This window comes from Sarcophilus harrisii, chromosome 4 (assembly GCF_902635505.1).
Source record: "Sarcophilus harrisii chromosome 4, mSarHar1.11, whole genome shotgun sequence".
NCBI classification, from domain to species: Eukaryota; Metazoa; Chordata; class Mammalia; order Dasyuromorphia; family Dasyuridae; genus Sarcophilus; species Sarcophilus harrisii.
In genome coordinates, this window is record NC_045429.1 from 137,030,484 (window position 1) to 137,054,595 (window position 24,112).

The 24,112-nt window shown below is 32.3% G+C and overlaps 1 protein-coding gene across 3 annotated transcripts in view; it reads right to left on the reverse strand.

Moving 5' to 3' along the window:
• SCAF8 (SR-related CTD associated factor 8) overlaps positions 1-24,112 on the reverse strand; it is a 96,058-nt gene that overhangs the window by 14,285 nt on the left and 57,661 nt on the right. For 2 of the 3 annotated variants that reach the window (XM_012549425.3, XM_023503299.2), the window contains 7 exons: positions 22,621-22,797; positions 21,708-21,787; positions 20,311-20,428; positions 9,238-9,372; positions 8,936-9,045; positions 7,666-7,859; positions 6,864-6,964 (listed from right to left, as the gene is read on the reverse strand). In XM_012549425.3, coding sequence (XP_012404879.1) covers positions 6,864-6,964; positions 7,666-7,859; positions 8,936-9,045; positions 9,238-9,372; positions 20,311-20,428; positions 21,708-21,787; positions 22,621-22,797 — 915 coding nt within the window. The remainder of the gene's footprint in view (positions 1-6,863; positions 6,965-7,665; positions 7,860-8,935; positions 9,046-9,237; positions 9,373-20,310; positions 20,429-21,707; positions 21,788-22,620; positions 22,798-24,112) is intronic. The other variant, XM_023503298.2, reaches the window with a different exon arrangement.

Genomic DNA, 24,112 nt, shown 5'->3' on the forward strand with positions numbered 1-24,112 from the left:
ACTTCCTAGCTGTGTAACCCTGGGCAAGTCACTTAACCCCAATTACCTCAGGAAGAAAAAAAAAAAAAAGAAATAGCTGGGTTTACTTGGAAAATTGGACAAGCAAAAAACAAAAACCAATTTCCCCCAAATCTCTTTATAGAAAATAATTAAGTTCACTTATCTCTACAGAGCATACATACTATATTTAAAGATTCATATAGCCCAGGGGAATGCTAATATTCCCTTCCAATAATGCAGATGGTAAGCTATGCATGTCTTTCCATCACGTGTGACCTCTTTTTCCATATCCTGCAATAAGTTTACTAGAGTTTTCTAATCAACATGTTAAGGGCTTTCCTCACATTTTCTTGGCAACTGAAAGGTAACAATGAGGCAAAACAGCTGTCTGGTGCTTTTCCTTTCCATATGACCAGGTCATCTTTTTCAATCACATATTTCTTTGATGACATGCTTTACTCTGATGCAGAGAATAAAAAGATTCCAAAGTGCTTGCTTGCTGATTCCAAAAAAAGCATCCGAGTCACTGGAGTAAAATATTGTCTTAAAAGCTTTCCTCCAATAAGATGTCTCTTGCTACATATTATAAAATTATATAAGATAATTTGAAATGTATAACAGAAATATAAAATTTCTGGATGATGGTCAGACAATGAACGTCACATAAGGCATAAGATAAGGAAAGATGTTCACGAAACACGTTCACCATCAAAACTGAGAATATAACAGAGTCGCAGTTGAAGAAGGATTTTTTAATAGATGGAGAGGCACTGAAGCTGCGCCTGTTTGTGAGGGAAGTCATAATGATTGCATCTCAAGGTCTAGAGCACTGTTGACATTCTAGGATGAAATTCAGAAAGGCAGAACCTATACTTTCCATCAGTATAGGCCTTTTAAAGACACTGCAATCAATGAGTTGGACCCAGAATTAGAATAGGAATAAGATAGTACACCAGAATGCTCTGAGAAATAGAAAAGTTCTTTTAGTGACTTCCACACTTATCTTTGACACAATACCAATTTTATTAATGCCAACATTTTACTGATTTTTTTCTACGGTTTCAAAACATTACCAAAATCTTCATAAAGGAAAACTGCAAAATGGATAAGAAATTAAGAACATCTATTATAAAGGAATTCCCAATTCACCATTAGCTACTTTATTTCATTTTGGGAGACCATATTTTTAAACTCTAAAAAAGATTATGATCAAGATTCAGATTATCATGCAGATTTAAAACTTGGGTTCCAGACAAAAAAGATGGATTACCTTAGAACTAAGATAACTAGTGGTACAATTCAACTGTTAGCTATTAAATGGCAAATTTTCATTCCAGAATAAGGGGAACTGTTCAACAATATCCATTTGCTAATTCCCAATGCAAAAAGAATGTATAAACAATACAAATTGTGGAACTTTTCTCTTAATTTTAAAAACTGGTGAAAATAAAAATTTTAGACAATGCAAACCATAAAATAATTATCAACACATTTTTTAAAATGGAGGAACATTTCACATCTCAGTAAAATAAAATTAATTTAAAATTTTAAACAATCACCTAAACTTATGAATTCTAAGGAAGAAATAAGATATCTTTTGCAATCAGATAACAATATTATAATTTATTTTGCAATATTTTAGTCTTAGGCCACTGGAATTCTGGAGTTAGAAAGAACTTTAACTCCCTCATTTTAACAAAAAGAAAAAAATAAAGCCTAAAGAGTCCGACTTCTTCACAGTAATACAGCAGGAATTCAAATTCAAGTCTTGTGATTTTAAATCTAATGTTCTTTCAACTATCACTGAGAAAATAATCACATAATTACTCTAAAATAAAAATTCTCAGGATATACAGACACGCCCACGCACGTACACATACATACATACACACAGCAGTCGTTAATTTTTAAAACTTTTTAAACTATTAATGTATAGCTACCAACCAAATTGCTTTAAAAACGAGAAGAATTTTTTACAATTATAATAATTCATTGTTAATGGAACACTGAATTAGTTTTAAGCATTCTAGAAAATAATTTGGCATAATTCAAGAAAAGTTACTAAGGTATTAATATCCTTTGATGCAGAGTCTACTAAGGCTAATAGGCATAAAAATTCATACAGTAAATGCACTGTAGCATTCATTATTTGTAAAAGTCAAAAGAATGAAAACAAAATTGCCAGATGATAGTGGAATAGCCAAACTATGGCATATGAAATCAATGACTAGCATGTTGTTGAAAGGAATAAAAAATAAATTTAGAGAAAGATGGCATGATTTGTATGAAGTAATGCTGAACAAGATAAAAAGCAAAGCCTAAATAACATTGCTATTATGACAAAGTAAAAGTCAACACCGGGAGGCAAGAGAAATCTGATTAAATATAATGATGAATGGTAGAACTGTATATTCTATTTTTATATTAATAACCAGGAAACTAACTTTTCAGGAAATATTCTTTGTAGAACAATTTGTTTGCATGTCTATAAGGAATTATCTTTTGCTTTAAAGATATTTTAAAAGAAAAAAGTGGTAGACTTCATTCAGAAAAATAAATCAAATGAGCAGCACAAAAATCAGCAAAAAAAATTTTAACTAACCTGTTTTTAAACTAAAGCTTTACATTGTGGCATCTGAAAAATCCAAAAGTATATATAATGGTATATATTTTAATAGACACTTAAAAAATTAATCATAGTATTAAAATATCTAGACAGTTCCTATACATCATCAGAGTACATTTCTAGAATTAATGGATAGGGATAGACTCATGAATTCATTGGTATAGAGAACTCCTAGAAAACTCTCTTACCAATAAGTAAACATCATATTTGCAACTTATAGTCTAATAGAGTTGCCCAGACAACTAGATAGGTTAAGTGATTTGTCCAGGATCATAAATGCATCATGAGCCAGAGGTGGAACTTGAACTCAAGTCTTCCCAGCTCTGAGACCACCTCTCCATTCATTAAATCATGCCGTTTTTCCTAGAAACTACTCATAAAATTCATCTCTTCTCATTTCCTAAATGAATGATTATAACTGGTTATACTGCTGACCAAGTAATCTATAGCATAGGAATCAATTATGACTCAATTAACACATAATAGAAACAAAGATAAAAACTATAAACTCTAAGGTAAAAATGGTATAATTTAAATTATTCTTCAACTGCCATTAAATGAGTATAAATAACTGGTAGACCATAGTAGACACCATTTATCATTATATTTAATCAGATTTCTATTGCCCCTCGGTGTTGACTTTTACTTTGTCATACTAGCAATGTTATTTAGGCTTTGCTTTTTTTCTTGTTCAGCATTACTTCATACAAATCATGCCATCTTTCTCTAAATTTATTTTTTATTCCTTTCAACAAAGATAAAAACTATAAACTCTAAAGTAAAAATGGCATAATTTAAATTATTCTTCAACTGCCATTAAATGAGTATAAATAACTGGATAAAAGAGCTCTCAATGTACTAGTGAAATACATACAGTTCAACAACAATTATGCCTGCCCACTTAGAATATCAAAGGCAAAGATGGATATTCTTCATCTCTTAAAAAAAAAAAAAAAAAACTTATTCAAGGGGCAGCTCTAGGTGGCGTGGTGGATAGAGCACCATCCTTGAAATCAGGAGGACCTGAATTCAAATCTGGTCTCAGACACTTAAACACTTCCTAAACTAGGCATTGACCCACACTTAACAACGCACATCAAGACAAGGTCAAAATCGGTTCATGATCTAGGCATAAAGAATGTGATTATAAATAAATTAGAAGAACATAGGATAGTTTATCTCTCAGACCTGTGGAAGAGGAAGGAATTTATGACCAAAGAGGTAGAGATCATTATTGATCACAAAATAGAAAATTTTGATTATATAAAATTGAAGTTTTTGTACAAACAAAATTAATGCAGACACGATTAGAAGGGAAGCAATAAACTGGGAAAACATTTTTACAGTCAAAGGTTCTGATAAAGGTCTCGTTTCCAAAATATATAGAGAATTGACCATAATTTATAAGAAATCAAGCCATTCTCCAATATCTTTGTAGCAACTTTCTCTGATAAAGGTCTCATTTCCAAGATATATAAGGAGCTGATTCAAAGATATAAGAACCCATTCCTGAATAGTGAAAGATTATGAACAGACAAGTTCTCAAATGAGAAATAAAAAAGTTTCTAATCACTAATAATTAGAAAAAATATTAATTAAAATCATTTTGTTTCCACTCCACACTTGTCAGATTGGCAATGCTGACCTAAAAAAAAAAAAAAGGAAAATAAGAAGTGTAGGAAGGACTGAAGTAGGAAGGATTAATACACAACTGGTAAAATTGTGAATTGGTTCATCCATTTTGGAAGGCAATTTGGGACTATTCTGAAAAAAGTCATTAAACTGGGTATAACCTTATAAGTATTGGTACAATTACTAAATTTATACACTAAAGAGATCATATAAAAAGGAAAAAGGACTAAATGTATTAAAATATTCAGAGCAGCTCTGATTTTTTAAAATTGTAGATAAGAATTGGAAAAATAGGTGTCTATCAATTGTCCATCAATTACGTCATATGAATGTAATAGAATAGTATTGAGCCATCAGAAATGATAAAAAAAGATGGTTTCACATTTTTACAGTCAAAGGTTCTGATAAAGGCTTCATTTCCTAAATATATAGAGAATTGACTCGAATTTATAAGAAATCAAGCCATTCTCCAATTGATAAATGGCCAAAGGATATGAACAGACAATTCTCAGACGAAGAAATTAAAACTATTTCTAGCCATATGAAAAGATGCATTATTAATCAGAGAAATGCAAATTAAGACAACTCTGAGATACCACCTTTCAAATTGGCTAGAATTACAGGGAAAGATAATGCAGAATGCTGGAGGGGATGTGGGCAAACTGGGACACTGATACATTGTTGGTGGAATTGTGAATATATCCAGCCATTCTGAAGAGCGATTTGGAATATGCTCAAAAAGTTTTCAAACTGTGCATACACTTTGATCCAGCAGTGTTACTATTGAGCTTATATCCCAAAGAGATCTTAAAGGAGGGAAAGGGACTTGTATGTGCAAGAATGTTTGTGGCAGCCCTCTTTGTAGTGGCCAGAAACTGGAAACTGAGTGGATGCCCATCAATTGGAGAATGGCTGAATAAACTGTGGTATATGAATATTATGGAATATTATTGTTCGGTAAGAAATGACCAGCAGAATGATTTCAGAAAGGCCTGGAAAGAGTTACATGAACTGATACTGAGTGAAATGAGCAGGATCATTATACACTTCAACAATAATACTATATGATGATCAATTCTGATGGACAGGGCCCTCTTCAACAATGAGATGAACTAAATCAGTTCCAATAGAGCAGTAATGAATTGAACCAGCTACACCCAATGAAAGAACTCTGGGTAATGACTATGAACCACTACATAGAATTCCCAATCCCTCTATTTTTGTCTGCCTGCATTTTTTATTTCCTTCACAGGTTAATTGTACACTATTTCAAAGTCCGATTCTTTTTGTATAGCAAAATAACTATGGATATGTATACATATATTGTATTTAACGTATACTTTAACATATATTGGTCAACCTACCATCTGGGGGAGGGGGTAGGGAAAAGGAGGGGGAAAATTGGAACAAAAAGTTTTGTACTTGTCAACACTGAAAAATTCCCCATGCATATATCTTGTAAATAAAAAGCTATAATATAAAAACAAACAAACAAAAAAAACCACATTTCCTAATTCTGATCCTGGGCAAGTCACTTAACCCCAATTGCCTCAGGGGAAAAAAATCTATTCAAAACAGTACTAGCTACAAGAGTTATCTGCTCAAAAATTTTCATAGGGACATTAGAAATAATTACAAAAAACAATAATTGTAAGCAACCTAACAGTCCAAACAACAGCAGGAGAATTAAATAAGTTGTGACACACAAATGTAACAACACACTACAAGGAGATTTAGACGAACAAATGAGGAAAATTATGAAAGGAAAAGATCTTCTTGAAATAATGCAAAGCAAAAAAGGCAAAATCAGAAAAATTGAAAACATCATAACAAGAAAAATGAATGCAAAAAAATCAACCGAAAATCACGATGAAGACCAAAAAGAATGAAGTGGAAAAGGGCTTCAGTACTTTATGCATAGAAATTAATTTAAATTACAAATAAAACAAATTTTGTTCTCTGTATCAATGTTTAATCTTAAATTCTAAAATAATAATTAAAAACCTATACAAGGGTAAAAAACAATAACAACAAAACTTATCCAAGGAGAACTAAAATCTTATAACTTCCTTTTATCTTTTCATATTTCATTCTTGGACATTCAGAAGTATTCTACTCTCATCAGAGCTTCCTTAAAATCTCAGGTGCTCAATATGGATCAGTGGATGTATAATGGTGGTATATTTCTCACTTCTAAAAGTATTTTTAAAAAAGCTGATTCAATATTAATCCTCTTCTTCCCATTTCTACAACCTCTTCACTTTATGAAAACCAGCAATTAGAGCTGCTTAACACAAGACCAAATAAAGGTTGACAGTTAAATGCTCCTAAGTTTTTAATTTATACATAACTTGGAGTGATTGTCCATATTTTATTAGAATACTATAAAAACACTTAAAAGAACCTTCAAAATAACTTGTCACAAATTTGCTAGGACATTAACTCAGTTACAATGTCATTCATACCATTAGGCACAAGTTGAAATGAAAGCTGAAAAATGAAGTGTTAAATAAGCAGCTACTAATGCAAAAAGTTGAAGCAGTCTGCATTTTAAAAAATTTTTGAACATAATATGAATAATTATTATTTGAAAAGTAATACTTACATTGATGGATTCAATCTGTCCAAATTCTTCAAAAAGATTGGTTAAATCTTGCTGTGTAGCTTTCTTATCTACTTGACCAACCCAGAGAGTAGTACTACAAACTGTGAAAAGACAATCAGACAAATAGCTTGAACTTTTTGTGTATAAATTTTATTTTTCAGTAGGTTATGGGAATAAGTTATGATTTTATTAGTAGAGATATCTTGGTAGGAACTTTTCTAATTCAGTGGGCTATGACTTGTTAGCTAAGTTTCAAATAGTTTCCTGGAGTAGCACACTAACTTTAGTGATTTGAGCCTACATATCCCCAATTACAGGCTTACCATTCTATTCACTACATCAATGGCTATACTATAATACATAAGTGTAATAGTATACATAGGCTAGCTGTAATTGTGAAAAAGGAAAAATTCCTGTTATTAAAGATTACTATTGAGAGAAGATAGTATTTCAATATAAATTGAAAATATACATTCAAACTCAAAGTAGGCAAAATTTGCTTTTGGTTCTGATTTATAATTGTTTTCTAACTATGCAACTATGCAACATTAAACTATGCAACAGATGTAATTACCAGAAAAGATATTGAAAGCCATACTTCTTTATTTAATCCTAATTTGGGAAGTAAAATAAGTTCTTATAGACTGCCTACTACTTTTCTTTTTTCTATACTATGAGTTATATGTATATTTTTCACATTTTATCATTCAAAATGAATACTTAGTAATAGGGACTCACAGTGGAAAAGAAAATTTTCTCTAAAAGTAAAGGATCTAGGAATATATGAACAGGTAATACTTACCACTTAATGTTTTAGATCGGATTGGAGGCAATCCTTTTTTCTGTCTTTCTTTCTCCCTTTCCCTGGCTCTTCTTTCACTAGAGTAGGAACGGGACGATTTTCTTTTCCTTTCTCTTGACCGTGAACGTGATCGCTTTCTGTGTTTGCGCTTTCGAGAACCAGAGCGTGACCTGGACCTTCGTTTTCTTGGTGATCTATTAAAAAATAAACATACATTTTATGTTTTAGAATCTTATAAGCAAGTTGCATTGAAAAGGGCTCAGATTTCAAGAGAAAGGGACAGTAAGACTACCACTATTGTCTTGGACCTTGTGCTTTTTCCATTATAGGCAAGTCCTCATTATAAAATTTTTTATTCAAAATTAAAAATTTCTATCTCTACTCAGCCATTCTGTACATTCAGACCCCAAGTGTGTCTGCCAGGTGTGTGGGGAGAATGAAATATGTTATTTAAGGAAGCACTTCACCTTTTTTTGTCTCTCTTCCACTACATTGTTCCTAGTAAAACAACACTGCTGGCATGGGAGATAGTAAAGCAAGAACAATGCTAAAGACGTCACTGCATTTGGTAACTGTTAGAACACTTGATTATGGATCAGAAGATTTATCCATAAAAATCAACAAAGTAGACTAGAGGATTGGCAAAATTAATTCTGGTTCAAAATTTTATTAATATAATGGACTAAGTCTGTTTCTGAGGCTTTACATGACATCTCATTATCACAAAAAGCTCCAATTAATGAATTATCTTTTAAACATTTAGACTGGCAAGGCAAATGTAAACCTAATGGCTAAATATCACTACTTCACAAATAAGTTCAGTCACTATTCAGAATCACACAGCAAGTATCTGTGGCTAGATTTAAACTAACTCAGGAAGCCGAGTCTACCTGACTCCAGACTCAGTACTTTATCCATTGTGCCATCTAGATGCCTTCAAAAATAATTCCTTACATCCCTAATGGTATATTTATGATTTGGTATAATTATGCAAAATCAGGTAAAAGACAAGTCACACATTATATTGTGACATAATATAATTAATAGGCTGGTTTTTAAAAAAATTCTTAAATACTTTTTACTTTTTGAGCAAGTCAGTTTCAAACTTCTGCATAAACACATCATTTTAATTAATTCTGAAAAAAATGAAAACTAAAGGGGCGGGGGAAGGATGTTACGTCAAACACAACATCCTTACATTTTAGGTAAAAGCACAAAGACCACACTTAATGCACAAAAGTTCAGTTCTAAAGATTAAGGATTTAAAAACCTTGACCGAGATCTTGAATGTGTTCTTGATCTAGAGCGAATAGGCACTTTCTTTTCTTCTTGCTCAAAGATCTCTTCAGCAACATCTTGCCCTTCATCTAACTCCATATCCTTGAAACAGGAAAGAACAATAAAGTTGAAAGAAAATATCTCAAAATTCAAAGCAAATTTTATACCAAAGAATAGTCTTAAGAAATAAGAGTACTTCAACACTGTTACTATTAAAAAGTATACTATAAATTTGGCAGCATTTTTCATTTGTAATTTATAGTAGATATTCTAGATCTATAAATTGAATTTTACCTGTTGCTGAATATCTATAGAATCATCCAAGTTTGTCTCAGGTTCAAGGAATTGCTGTTGGCTACTTCCCTGTGATGGTGATGCAGAGTGCTCTGAACCAAATGTACTTTCTGGATTCTCTTGAGTAACAGTTACCTATGGAAAAAAGCACACAGGGAAAATGACAAGTGGACATAAACAAGTAATTTCACAAATAAGAAGGAAACATTTAATAAGTGACTCTTATGTGTGAGACACTGTACAAATATTATCTAATTAGATTCTAATTAGAACAATCTAAAAGTTAAGATATTCCCATTTTACAAGTGAGAAAATAATGCAGACAAATGGTCTGCGTCACATACCTAATAATGATTAGATGTTGGATTTGAACCTAAATCTTTCTGATTCTGACTCTAGGCCTAGTGTTTTTTTTTCCCCTGTCTTTCTTGTTTTAGGGGGGTGTGGGATGGGTGGGAGAGAGAAGCAGAATGAAAGTATTCTATGAGGTTATCTAATCAAGTTACCTATAATATCGCTAACAAGTTGGCAATCAGCATGTTTAAGAACCTCTAGTTCTACAGATAGAGAGCCAATATTTTCCAAGAAAGCACAATGTACTTCTTGAACAATGGTTGGGAAATTTACAAAAAATCTAAAATTAGCCTCTATAATTTCCACTTCATTGCTCCAAGTTCTGCCCTTTGGAGCATAACTATTATAAATTTATAAATTTTATAATAATTTAAAAATTTATAAATCTAATCATATAATACTTTATACACAGAAGATTAATAATAATGCTTGTCATAAATGTCTATTAATTGATTCAATATGACAATTCTTCAAACACTTATACACCACTATCAAATACCCCGAAGTCTTCTCCTCTTTAAGCTAACCTCCCTATGTAAATTAATTAGTACAACCTAGCAAGCGTTCATTAGAAGTCTACTAAGTGCCAGGTGCTATCCTTGGCTCTAGGGATAAAAGAATAAAAGCCAAACCATGCCTGCCCCTTCAATGAACTTAATTGTAATAGATGAAACAATATGCAGATATAAAGTATACACAAAACAGACAGAAAATAACCTTGGAGAAAAGTAAAAGTGGTAAGGTCAGTAATGTGCTAGAGACAGCTTGTACAAGCACACAAATGTTGACTGTTAAAAGTTTTAGTGTGAGCATTTATACCTCTGAAATAAATTGAAGAGCAGGAAGGGACCTGAAAGATAATCTAGTCTGGTGATGTCAAATTCAGAAAGAAATGGCATTCACTAATCCATAAATAAGGATCTCTAGGACCTGCACATTGAACTTGAGTTTCAAATAAAGTATTATCTATTTTTTAATTGTATTTTGTTAACTATTTCCCAATAATTTAATCTGGTAGAAGTCAAGTGTTGCAGGTCTCATGTATGATACCTCTTGTGTAACTAAACCCTACTCCCAGTTTTAAGTTAAGGAAACTGAGCTTCAGAGAACTTCAGTGCCCAAAGCCACACTGATGTTATTGTTCATCATACTCAAAAGAGGAACAATGACATCTCTATATCTGGGTCAAGGTACATTATGTTTTGAATGTGGCACAAATTTCATTTGAAAATTTGGGACAGAGATGTCTCTAGAGTTGTACATCTCATATTTACTTTTAGCTACTGCAATTAAGCTTTGTTCATAAAATACAGCACTTTCTCTGATATAATCATGCCATGCTGGGAGGTTCTGTTCCAGTATTTCTCCTATGTCTCACAATCAATTTCAAAGTTCTTCTGAGAGACCTTGAAAGTGTTCTTGTATTGCTCCTTGTGAACTGTGTGAATGCCTGCCTTGTGTGATTTCTCCATAAAGGCAAATGCACTTTTGGCATTTGAATAAAGTAGTCAGCCCATCAGAGGTGTGCTTTCTGCAGTGGAATTGCTTGAAAGTTCACTTTAAAAGAAGACCTCAATGTCCAATACCTTATCTTGTTAGGCAATCGTCAGAATCTTCTCCTAATAATTCAAATAGTTCAATTTGCACTGGTACATTGCACAGGTATGTAACAATGAAGTCAACACAATGGTTCTACAGACCTTCAGTTTGGTAGGGACTCTTAATATTTCTTCTCTCCCAAACACTGAACTAACTCTTTCAAAGTTTATATCAATTTAATCATCTTTGTGTATATTCTTGGAGTAAGGGTAAATGAACTTTTCCACAACATTCAGGGTTTCTCCATTTGCTATAACCAGTGGTTCCATGTAGGGAAATGGCCGCTGGAGAATCTATTTTCTTGATGTTGTCAGGACAAAATTAATATAAGCAGCAGAGAACTGATCCATACTCTGTTGCATCTCAGCCTCAAAGGCTGCATTGAGGAGACAATCATCAGCAAACAAAGTCATACACCAACTCTCCCTCCCTCTACTTTAGTCTTGGCTTATGATCTTTTCAAATTAGTTTACCATCAATGTGGTAGCAGATCTTGATGCCATTTTCATCTTTGTTGAAGGTACCTGATGACATCTTGAAAAAATCATGCTTTAAAAAAAAAAAAAAAAAAACATGCAACAGACATGCTTTTCTCCACTGGTGACTAGGAAAGAAGGAATCTTCCTTTATTTAGAACCTACGTAAGTAAACATGCCATCACAGAATTATGATGAACTTCTTTAGGCAACCATGTTTTGGCAGTGATTTTCCACAATCACTCCTGAATGACAGTATCAAAGGTTTTAGTCAGGTCGATAAACATTATATTCACACCTCTGTTCTGTTCCTAGCAATTCTCTAGAGTTGTTGGTCACCAAACACCATGTCAATCATTCTTCAGCCTTTTCACCGATCAGTGTGGCTCAATCAATGCTGGTTTATCACAAATGCACAAAAGGTCTTTGGCCCATAAGAGTCTTCAGGGCAGTAGAGAAATCCTTTAGATTATTATCAGAATAAAACTGAATCTTACCTATCTTCTTAATGAGTCAAGACTCCTTAATCTCTCTAAGCTTCACTTATACTTTATTTTTAATGGAGCTAATTGTTACCATTTGCCGAATTTTGCACCATCAATTTCATTAAATTAATTCTGGTGTGTGATGGCCTATATGAACAAATGTGTTGTATATAAATCTCTGAAAGATGCCCACTCCTTTTCTGCTCCACTGTTGCTAATTGTGTGTTTACTCAGTTTTCTCTCCAGATGAGCAAAAAACTATTCAGATAGAGTAAATAATTGTCTATTGACATTGAGCATCTTGATAGTCATGATAGGATTCACTGCTATATCTGATAATCTATGCTTATTCTGTTGTTAAAGTCACCCAAAATTAAAAACTTGTCCTCTCTCAGCAAAGTGATGATGATGTCTTTATAAATTTTTCTTTGACCTCTTTGGAGATCATCTTGATAGGAGCATATGCACTGATGATGACAATGTGACTTTCCTACAAGTGGCAGTCACACTGTGAATGAACCCCATTGTTCACTCCTTTTAAGAGGCATACAAGTTTGCTACTAAATTAGATTTGATTGATCATAGATGTCACTTCAAAAATATGTGTATACAGACTTTGGTAAGCTGGCCTTCATTTGCCAGCTTTGCTTCAGTCAGGGCTGCTATTTAGATATGGCATCTGCTGAGTTCTCTTGGAACAAGAACTATTCATCTTTCAAGTCTATTGGAATTCTTGCTGTCCATGTACCAATGGTGAATGGAATCATCTTCACATTGTAGGCATAACAGGGTTGGGTAAAATAGACAATTTGGGGGCACCTTTTTTAACTCCATTCTCATGCCAAGAGGTAAGTACTGCAGTCTATTAAAAAAGCTGCTTAAGCATGATAAATATGGAAATATATATAGAAGAATTAAACATGTTTAACATATATTGGATTACTTGCTGTTTAAGGGAGAGGAGAAAAATTTGCAACACAAGGTTTTCCAAGGGCAAATGTTGAAAAGTATCTTTGCATATATTTTGAAAATAAAAAGCTATTATTAAAGAAAAAAGAAAGAAAACTGCTCAGACATCTGGCAAGGTGCCCAATCCCACTACTGTTTCAGTACAGTGAAATAACTTTATGGTCTGGGCCTTATGTATGTATAGAGTTTTGACCACAGCTCCCAAGATAGCAACACATACTGCTAAAGGACTCCAAAAAAGACAGGAAAATAATAAAAGTTAAATAGTAAGATACTAAAATAATGGATGATAACTAATGGAGTCCAGTGGCAAGACAAAATTCAAGACACCTGGATGCAGCATCTGTCTACACTCTAAATCTCTCCACAGAACCTGCTTCTACCACGTTCATGGCCTATTGTAAGGGTCCTCAAACTTTTTAAATAGTGGGCCAGTTCACTGTCCCTCAGACTGTTGGAGGGCCAGACTGTAGTAAAAACAAAAACTTTGTTTTGTGAGCCTTTAAATAAAGAAACTTCATAGCCCTGGGTGAGGGGGATAAACGTCTTCAGCTGCTGCATCTGGCAGCGGGCTGTAGTTTGAGCACCCCTGGCCTATTGGAATAAAATACTCTCATCTGCTAATTCCACTAGGAGAAGTCTTCTTATGCTTAAGGCAGACACCCTTCTAATTCACCAATGTGTTTTGAGATTTGTCGATTACTCTCAATCTGGTTTAGTCCATCTGCTGAGATAGTTTTACTTGGGTGTGGCTACTGCACATGCTTAAAGAGTTTTGGGAAGCCACAAGGAGAGAGCTGGGTGGCAGTTAGACACCAAAAGTGGATAAGTAATCCTGATGAGGACTTGCCAAACCTTCACACCAGAGGTGCTACTCCTCCCTCAAAACCCTACAAAACTTGGTTATACAGGTAAGCAAGCATCAATAGTGCTTTTTTTCAGTCTGCATAACACAATGAATGGTTGGACCAAGAATAAAGTGCATAAAGTGGATAGAATGAAACAAAGACAGAAAAGTAGGACAAAGAACAAAGAATGTAAATAGAATAAAATATATTAATATAGGAAAAGAAAAGGATATGTGAATTTAGGTGGCCTCTTAACATTTTGTTAAACAAATAATTTTTTTTTTTTTTATTTGAGAACCCATCCAGTCATCTAATTATACAATAAATTTATCCAGGACTTTAAACAACTTTTTCCTTCAGGGAGATTTATAGATGTTCTTTCCTTTTTTCTTTATGGAGAAATATGTAGGAATGGACCACTATTTAGTAAAGACCAATGCTTTCACATGAGAATAAAATGAAATAAGCTAATTACAATTTTCATTAACACAGAAATAATCCTTCGTAACACAAGATTCCATAAATTCTGCCTGTAAAGCTCAATTGATTTAAATCCTATTTCCTATCTCTCTCTGGAGATAAAGGATAGTCAAAGTATCAGCAAAACAAATTCAATAGATGTTTAATAAATTCTTGCTATACTTTAAGCCAAATTTGTCAATCACTCTATTTATTACAATAAAAAATTCTCGAAGAGGGAGAGAGACAAACACCTGCAAGATCCTCTAATCCAACCTCCTCACTTTAAAGATGAAATAACTGAATCAGGAGTAGACCCCTATATATTATTAATCACAAAAATTATTACTGACAAATTGGAAGGGGAAATAAGACAACATTTGCAATTAATGAACCTTAAAAGTAGGAACTATAACCAAATCGCAATATTATTGGGGGGGAAGTGGGGGTTGTTGTCTTAATATAAAAAATAGTAGCAGCCACTCAGTTTTTTAAAAATTTCTTTTTAATACAATGTGAATGATGCTGAAAGCTACTGAAAGAAGTCACACACTAAGTGGGGGCTCACAAAAATTTATGTTCTTTATTCTAGTCTTTTCCTTTACACTATCTTCTCCTCCAAATTCTCTTGAATCCAGAGATTAGTCTTCTTGCATCCCCTCAAAATGAAAAGCTCCAGCCCTTAGCTCTGGATATTTTTACTTGCTAACCCCTACACCTGCCTAGAATGGTCTTCCTTCTCATGTTCATCTACTTGCTTCTTGGGCTTCCTTTAACTTCCAGCTAAAATTCTACCTTTGGGTCATTATATACTTCAACAACAATACTATATGATGATCAATTCTGATGGACCTGGACATCTTCAGCAATAAGATGAACCAAATCAGTTCCAATGGAGCAGTAATGAACTGAACCAGCTACATACAGCAAAAGAACTCTGGGGGATGATTAAGAACCATTACATTGAATTCCCAATCCCTATATTTTTGCCTGCCTGCATTTTGGATTTCCTTCACAGGCTAATTGTACAATATTTCAGAGTCCGATTCTTTTTGTACAGCAAAATAATGAATGGTTTGGTCATGTATACTTATTTTGTATTTAATTTATACTTTAACATATTTAATATCTACTGGTCATCCTGCCATCTAAGGGAGGGGATAGGGGAAAGGAGGGGAAAAATTGAAACAAAAGGTTTGGCAATTGTCAATGCTGTAAAATTACCCATGCATATAACTTGTAAATAAAAAGCTATTATTAAAATAAATAAATAAATAAATTAAATTCTGCATTCTACATATAGGAAGCCTTTCCCAATCTCTCTTAATTCTAGCATTTCCCTTCTACTCATTATTTCTTACTTGTTATATCCTGGATGTAACTTATTATAACTAGATGTATGCAAGTTGTCACCCCATTAAAGGGAATGCTACTTGAGGACATCTTCAGAGGTCATCGTTCAACTCCTATACCGACACTGTCTTGGCAGATTATACTTCCAGTTTTACTGAAAAATCATCCTTTGTGAAGATTCCTATTCTTCCTATTCTACTTCTCAAAATCCTTTGACACCATCCTTCATCTTCTGCTTTTCTCTATTCTCTGATGAAGATATGGCTGTTCTCTTAGGCCAATCCAATTTCTTGGAAATATCTCGTCTCTTCTGAACACTTTATCTTCCACAATTCTTCTGCCTCTAATTTCTAATTTCTCTTTATTCACTGACTTTCTCCTGGCTACTTTCAAATTTTATCACTTGATTCTTCTTTCCCCTCAAGCAAACATTCAAGATTTCTCCTCTTAACACAGCACAAATAGAATATATACTGAGTGTACTAAAAAGAATTCTTCACTGTGAATAGTAAAGATTACTAAGGAATGGATATTAATCTTATTTTAATTCATTACTAATTTCTAAAAGAATGGATATTAGGGGCAGCTAGATGGCACAGTGGATAGAGCACCAGTGCTGAAGTCAGGAGAATCTGAGTTCAAATTTGGCTTCAGAAACTTAACACTTCCTAGCTGTGTGACCCTAGGCAACTCACTTAATTCCAATTGCTTCAGAGGGAAAAAAAAAATGGATATTAAACTTATTTTATTTCAAAAAAATTTTTTAAAGGCCAACAGTAATCTGATGTGACATTTTTATTATTATCTAATTACATAGGAAATATAAGTTTTTAAAAACCACAGCATTACTTGTTTCTTCCTGTTCCCTCGTTTGATTCTACAACAAGAACAAGGTGTTTACTAATTTCTTTTGCATTTCTACATGATGCCCTAACACAATGTTCTACATAGAGTAGACATTCACATTTTATAAAATACAATTTAAATAGGCTAATTATGTATTTAATTGAATCAGATCAGAAAAAAAACTACACCCATTACTTCCAAGAATGATTACATATGCAGTAATACTATTTTATAAACATTCAGTAAAAATTGAATTGGAGCTTAGCATGGGAAAAAAAAAAGCATAAAATTACAGTGACAAATACCTAAATAATCAAAAAAAAAAAAAAATAGCTCCCTAATAATTATTTTTACTGTTCAATAGAAATCACAGGAGTAATAATGCTATTAAAAATTCCCATTCACTTCAGACACACAGACACACAGACATACACACAAAAAATAGATTTTAGTATCTAATACATGGCATCCCAAAAATCTTGGTGCTATCTTAAGCTATTAAAGCTTAATATCTTAAGTTGAGCTTTAGTAATATTAGATTATTACATATTGTTGATAGAATGTAATATATTATCTTATGTTGTTATAGTAATACAACATTATTGTTTTGTGGGGAGAGGGGAAAGAGGGCAGAGGAGAGAGGGAGGGGAAAGGAAAGTTGGAGGGGAAGGAAAATGAAAAGGACTGCCAGACAGCAGAAAGATCCAATTGAGAATAAAAAATTTAATTTGTAGAGGACCCACTTGGTGCAGTTGCAACTTCAGTGGGTGGCAGTTACTTCAGTGACATTCAGCATCATTCATGTAGTAAAAATATTATTAAGAGTATCTAATATTTCTATTACCTACTTATGTTTTTTACTGTTACTTGATCATGTCAGTAGTGTCAGTAGTGTCTTGGCCAAGCCAAATGGACTCCAATGATATTCATTACTCATACTTTGTATTCAAAGAGAGTATGAAAGACTGTATGAAACAAAAATGACTTTCTTTAGAAAAAAGTTACAAGGATAATTAAACAATTTAACACTGAAAATGAGTTAAAAATACCTGAGAGGATATTGTTAAGCAACACATGGTTTTTCAAATAATAGAAGCAAGTTTTTCTTCTGAATAAGTATTAAAGAACTTTAAAATTAAGAGTTTGATGATAATCTATTCCAACAACCTCATTTTAGAAATCAGCAAACTATAACCTGTTAATACATCAGAGTTAAAAATTATTAGATATTCTAATAAATGTTTGAGGATTCTAAAAGCTGAAGAAAAATACTAAATTTAAGATTTTTCAATTTTAGTTTTAAAATATTAATATTAATAACATCTGAAGTTCAGCATGAGTTAAATTGGTTTTTAAATTACTCTTCAAATTAACATGACAAATATTTAAAGTGGAACAATCCAGAGGAATCCTATACACAAGTTATATATTTAAAGGAAAAAAGAAGAAAATGAAAAAATAAAATTAGAAGTCACCTATTAATTTCAAGACCTCAGAGCAATTTAGGCACCTTAAAAGGGAAAATAAAATGATATTTGGGTTTAGAAAATATTTAAATAAAAGTCATTAAACATGATTTTCTTTTTTGTCATTAGACTTGAGTTCAAATGAAAGTCCTCTCAAGTGTTACCAATAATCTTTTAATTTCTAAATCCAATTTTTTTTCTCAATTCTGACATCTCTGACTAAATGTTTTCTTTACTCTGTATATTTTTGCTGTCTTGATTTTCCTACTTGTCCTTCTCAGAATCATTCATATTATATTATGTTAGCTTATCTCATCAACTCCTTAGATGCTTAATTATTATCTCTATGCAGACAATTCCTAAAACTGGTTACCACCCACTTCTCTGGAATACTCTTTGATCTCTGTTCTCTCCTGATGACCTCATTTGTTTCCACTGATTTAATTAATCACCTTTATGTGAACGAATCACAAGTCTAAAATTTTGGCACTGATCTCTCCCCTAAATTTCATTTTTAAGTATTACCAAATCAACTAAAGGACATTTCAAGTGAATGTCCTACAAAAATTTCAAACTCAGCACATTCAAAACAGATTCATTCTTTCCCTTACACTAGCGGTCTCCAATCTTCTTCCCAACATTTCTATTTTGGGTAAAAAAACTATCATTTTTCAAATTTCTCAAATTCATAACCTTGGCATTATCTTTGAGCTCTTACTTTCCCTTCTTAGACTTCCCTAAAACCTTTTTTTCCAAATAATTTTTACTGAAATTTTTTATTTTGACCTCATTCACATCACTTAGAAGTCTCTTTATAATAAGCCTCTCTCTCCTTAAGAGATAATCTTCATAATAGAATCTCGAGAGAAAAAAATTTGCAGATTTAATGCAATGTCTTATACATGACTACCCCAAACTTTTCCTAAGAACAGAGGAAATATTAAAAGGAATGGAAGTACACAGTTCCCCTTTGAAGCCAAAATTGGTCTTTGTATGTTCAAAACTTTGAATTTCAATCATTCTGTGTTTTTTTCCATTTCCATTACTGCCATCATTTTGCACATTGTTTTCCTGACTCCATTTACTTCATTTTTTATTAGTATGTATCTTTTGATGTCTCTTTGTATTATTTATTGTGCTTATTTCTTTTAGTAAAATAATATCTTATTATATGCTGATGCCATAGTTTGTTTAGCCACTCTCCAATTTGATGAATATCTACTTGTTTCCAGTTTTTGTTATTGCAAAAATCGTTGCTCTATTTGGTGTTTATGGAGCCTTTCTTTTTTTCAATGATTTCCTTGGGATATAGGTATAATATATATATATATATCTCTTATATTTTTGCACACATTATTTCTGCCACTAGATAACAGGAATTCTGGATTTTTGCTCATAAGATAGCACAGTGACTATAACATAGTAATCAATTCTGGACTGACTGATTTTTTTACCTAAACTATTAGGTAATGCCTGAATAGAGAAGACAGGAAGATAAGGAAGATAGACATAAAAGTGCCAATTCTGACACCTCTGCTTGTCTTTTTCCCTCCAAATGAGAAAATAATCCAATCTTGAGTTTTTTAAAAAACTGTAAAGTAATTATACAAATAAAAGTTTATTTTCCTTCTTTCCACTACTGCTAAAATGCATAGAAGTTAATTCTTAATATTTGATAGCGTATCTCTTAGAAAAGATTCATTTGTTAGCCTGGCTGGATTTTGGTTACTTCACTTTTCACACAATTACAAGAATAGATTCAAGATTTCTGAGAATGACTTGTAATGTTGGAGACAGATCCTATATATTTTCGGAAGGGATAAACTAAAAATATGTTAAAAGCAGCAGAATGAAAAAGTGTGGATAGAAAGCTAGCCTCAAGAGTTTTGCTTTTGATATATACTGCCTATGTGACTAATTAGCAAGTCACTTATCTCAGTGGCCCAGCAACTGTGAATTCCCTCACAAGACATTTTTTTACACCATTGAAATTAAAGCTCTGGGATTCATTCTGCCTCCACCAAAAAACAAAACAAAACAAAACAAAACAAACCAACAGAAAACACACATACACAAAAACCCCACAAATAGTAAATTGATAAGAAAACATTTTTAAAAGTTCAGTTTATAATTCTTTCTCTGAAAAAGTTATAGTGTGTAAAGTCAATTTTTTGCAGAGAAGTAATAACTTTAAATACCACAAGATGGGGTTATATACCTTTTGAGGTTGCTGCTGTTCTAGGAGCTGTTGTCGAAGATGCTCAAGATTTTGTTGTTGCAGTTGTTCTGCTAATTGATGAAAAATTGAGTTGTTTACAGATTCTGAAACATGAGAGCTAAAAAGAAAAAAACAAATATCCAATTCAGTAAAACATCTGTCCTATAGATGGGCTCATTAGTCTAAAATCTAAAAGGAAACTTTTTTCATGAATTGTAATCTAATTAACAAGACTCTGAATTATTTTCATGTACTGCCTGTTAAGTTTTAGAAACATGTCTAGAAAATTTTATAATTGTGATATTTGATACATTGAAGCTTTACAAAAAATGGTTATAGAATTTAAGCTAGAATGAATATATCTTCTAGTTAGGAGTAGAACTAGTTCATGACTTCAAATGACTACAAGTTTCATTATAAACTAACAGTTGTGGCTAACAATAACAACAACAAAAAGCTAATGCAATCTTTAATTAATAGAAATATTCAGCATCCAATTCAAGAAAGGTAGGTAGTATTATGCCATAATCAGTAAATACTAGGTCAATAAGGATAATATTAAATTAGAATGTGAGAAGAGGAAGGTAATAATGTTTAAAGAATATCATAAAGTCACACAGGGAACAGATGAGAAAACTGGTTGTGTTTAGCCTAGAAAAAGACTGTGAGACATGGTACCTATCAAAATATCTGCAAGTCTATCAAAACTACTTCTGTGTTTCAGTAAAATGAAAAATTAAAACCAATAAAAAAGAATAATTCAGTTTTAACACAAAAAAAATAATTTCTAATAATAAAAGCTGTCATGCAAATAGTGGGCTGTTACTGGAGGTCAATCTGTCAAGAGATGCTGAATTAAGTTTTTCCCTGTGAGGGGAAGCTGGACAAATTGACATGTCAGGTCCTCTAGTTCTACTCATTAAAAATTATCTTCTAAAAAGTTCTTTCTTCGTACTGTATTACAAATCCGGATGTATTTTGAGTATGTAGTCTAGGAGGTATCCTATTGTGACAACACAGGTAAATTTTTTCCCATAGTTCAAAATGATTTCACAACAGTTTTATATTTTAAAGACTAATTTGTCAAGAGAATAATGCATTAGCCTCTTTTGGTGATAATGTTCAGCATTATTCTTGAAAGGATTTTGACAAGGTCCCTAACTCCTTATAAAGAACCAGATAATCAAATTAGCACAGATTAACAGTCACCAATCCCAAGATTTAATTAGAACAAGTTCCTCAACTTGTAGCCAAACAACTTCCCAGACTGACTGATTTAATTTAATGCAGAAAACATTTTTAAACCAGTTCAGAACAACATGTCATCTTAAAATTGAAATATCTGTTTTACCTGACACAATTTTGCTCAAAATTAAAAAGAATAATATAATACTTACAGTTGGGAAGATGACGTTTCCTTTTTAGGTTCTTCACCACGCTCAGAATCTTCTCCAAAATCAAATCTATCCATCAACTTCTAAAAGAGGAGGAAAAATTATTAGATAAATGGACTTCATGAAAATTCTGACTTTAAGATTAAAATGATATATCACATTTCATGCTTTTTAAAATATAAAAATAGCCCATTAAAATATTAATTCAACATTTTATATGACCAAAACAATGTCTCTGCACAAAATATAAATACCTATACAATGTGTCAAATAGTTGATCACTTCAGGCAAAATCAGACATGGAACCAAACACTAAAATTTCCTTGTAGAAACTACCAGAAACCAACAAATTAATTGGTATTTCTTAATAAAAATAAAAGAACTGAATTAAAAAATCATTTACTAAAGTGCTGAAGTACAACATAAAGTAGTATAATAGAAAGTAATTGATAGTCAGGAGACCTGTGTTCAAATCCTGACTCAAACTCTTGTCATTAAGTCACTTCACAATATATAATGGACCTTGGTTTCTTAATCTGTAAGATAGGAATACTACTAAACACCCCTATTTTGCAATGTTACTGTAGAGAAAGTACTTTATAAATGGTTAAAAAGAGCTACATAAACATAAATTATTAAAATCTTATTCAAATGACTTAGAGGAATACTTATTTTTAACTAATTTTAGAAAAAAAAATTTTAAGCTTCGTTTTTAAATATACAAATATTACCTGTATCTCAAAAATCCAAAAAAACACTGCTAAAAAAGGAAACTGCTCTTCAGTCCAAAGTATATTCAAAATGCTCTAATATGGCTCTGATTTTAATACTTAAATAAACTTCAATGCACACACAAAAAAACTTAAATCATCTATCAGGAATCAATATAAAATAAATCTGCTGCTTTAACGTATACCTTATTAAAAGAGACTCCTTGTTCTAGTGGATTAAGAGGATTGGCTGCTGCAGCTGCAGCTGTGAGTTGTGCTGTCAATGCTTGCAACTGAACAACAAGACCAGCATCCAGTGCTTGAAGTAGTGAAGGCTGTGGTTTCTGCTGTTGAATCTGTAGTGTCTGTATTAATTGTTGAAGCTGAAGAAAAAAATGATTTGAGTAAGGGGGGGAGGAGAGGAGCAAATTGTAATATTAATAAAATCATCCCCAACTTCCAAAAATGCTAGTAGGTTGCATTCAATTATCTATGACATTGTGGAAATTACTAACTCCACTTCCTAAGCACTTCATTCCATTCACTAATTCCTCTAACAGCTCATCCCTTTTATCATTGCGATCTCTTTCATCTCTCCTTATCCCAAGCAATCAATATTTAGCACCTACAAACACACATAAATCACAAATTGACTGTTCTGTATGTTTAAATTATGGTTTCCCTTTCACACATAAACTCATTATGAGGCAGAATCTATACTCCATTTGCTCTCTTCTCACCATTTACAATGTATTTTATAATCCCATCATTTAACTACCAAGCCTTTTCCTAGTCTCAGTTTTCTTGATTCTGTGAGGGTATCAGTTACCCTCTTTCTTAAGATTTTCTTTTTTCTCTTGGTGTCTATGGTATTATATCCTTGCTTCATTTTCTGTATGTATGACAATTACTTCTGCGTCCCTTATGAATCATCACTTTTACTCAATCTTACTGAGACCTTTTACTGATCAATCTAAACTTTCACTGATCTTATCAACTCAGGGGTTATGACGTTATTTTAATGGCAAATCTATACATTCAATCCTATTGTCTCTTCTGAATTTCAATTTTGTATTACCAACTGCCAGATGCACAAGGCCACTTGGCATCTCAAATTCATGCCCAAAGGATAACTCATCTCCCAAGCATTCTGCTTCCAACACTATTATTTCTATTAAAAGCTTATCATCCTTCTATCCACACATGCTGGTTATGTTCCTCACACTTGAATGTATTGCTATCTAAGTTTGAATTTAAAGGTCCTTTTTTATAACAAGTGAATTTGAAAATAAGGGGGAAAAAACTCATAGGCAATAATATAAACAGAAAAATTAAAAGTAAAGCTTTCACCTTTTTTTTTTTTAAACAACCTAACCTTAAGTGATTGCCTTATTTCACAGAGTTAACTAAAGAGCTGAATGAATTAGTTATTGAGATCAAATCTTAAAATATAAAGTTGAAAAAAATTCTACTATTCAACATAATGTATATTAGAAGGATTTTACTATTTATACAATTAATACCTCTTTAAATGAAAATTCACTTTTCAATAGTAAATAACTGCTTATTTAAGATAAAAGTTTCAATCATTTTAGTTTATCTAATATGGTTAAATGTGGATACAATGAAAGTAAAATCTTTTAATCACCATCAATAAACTGATATGATGTATAAGAAATTGTATTAGTTGCTAAGAAT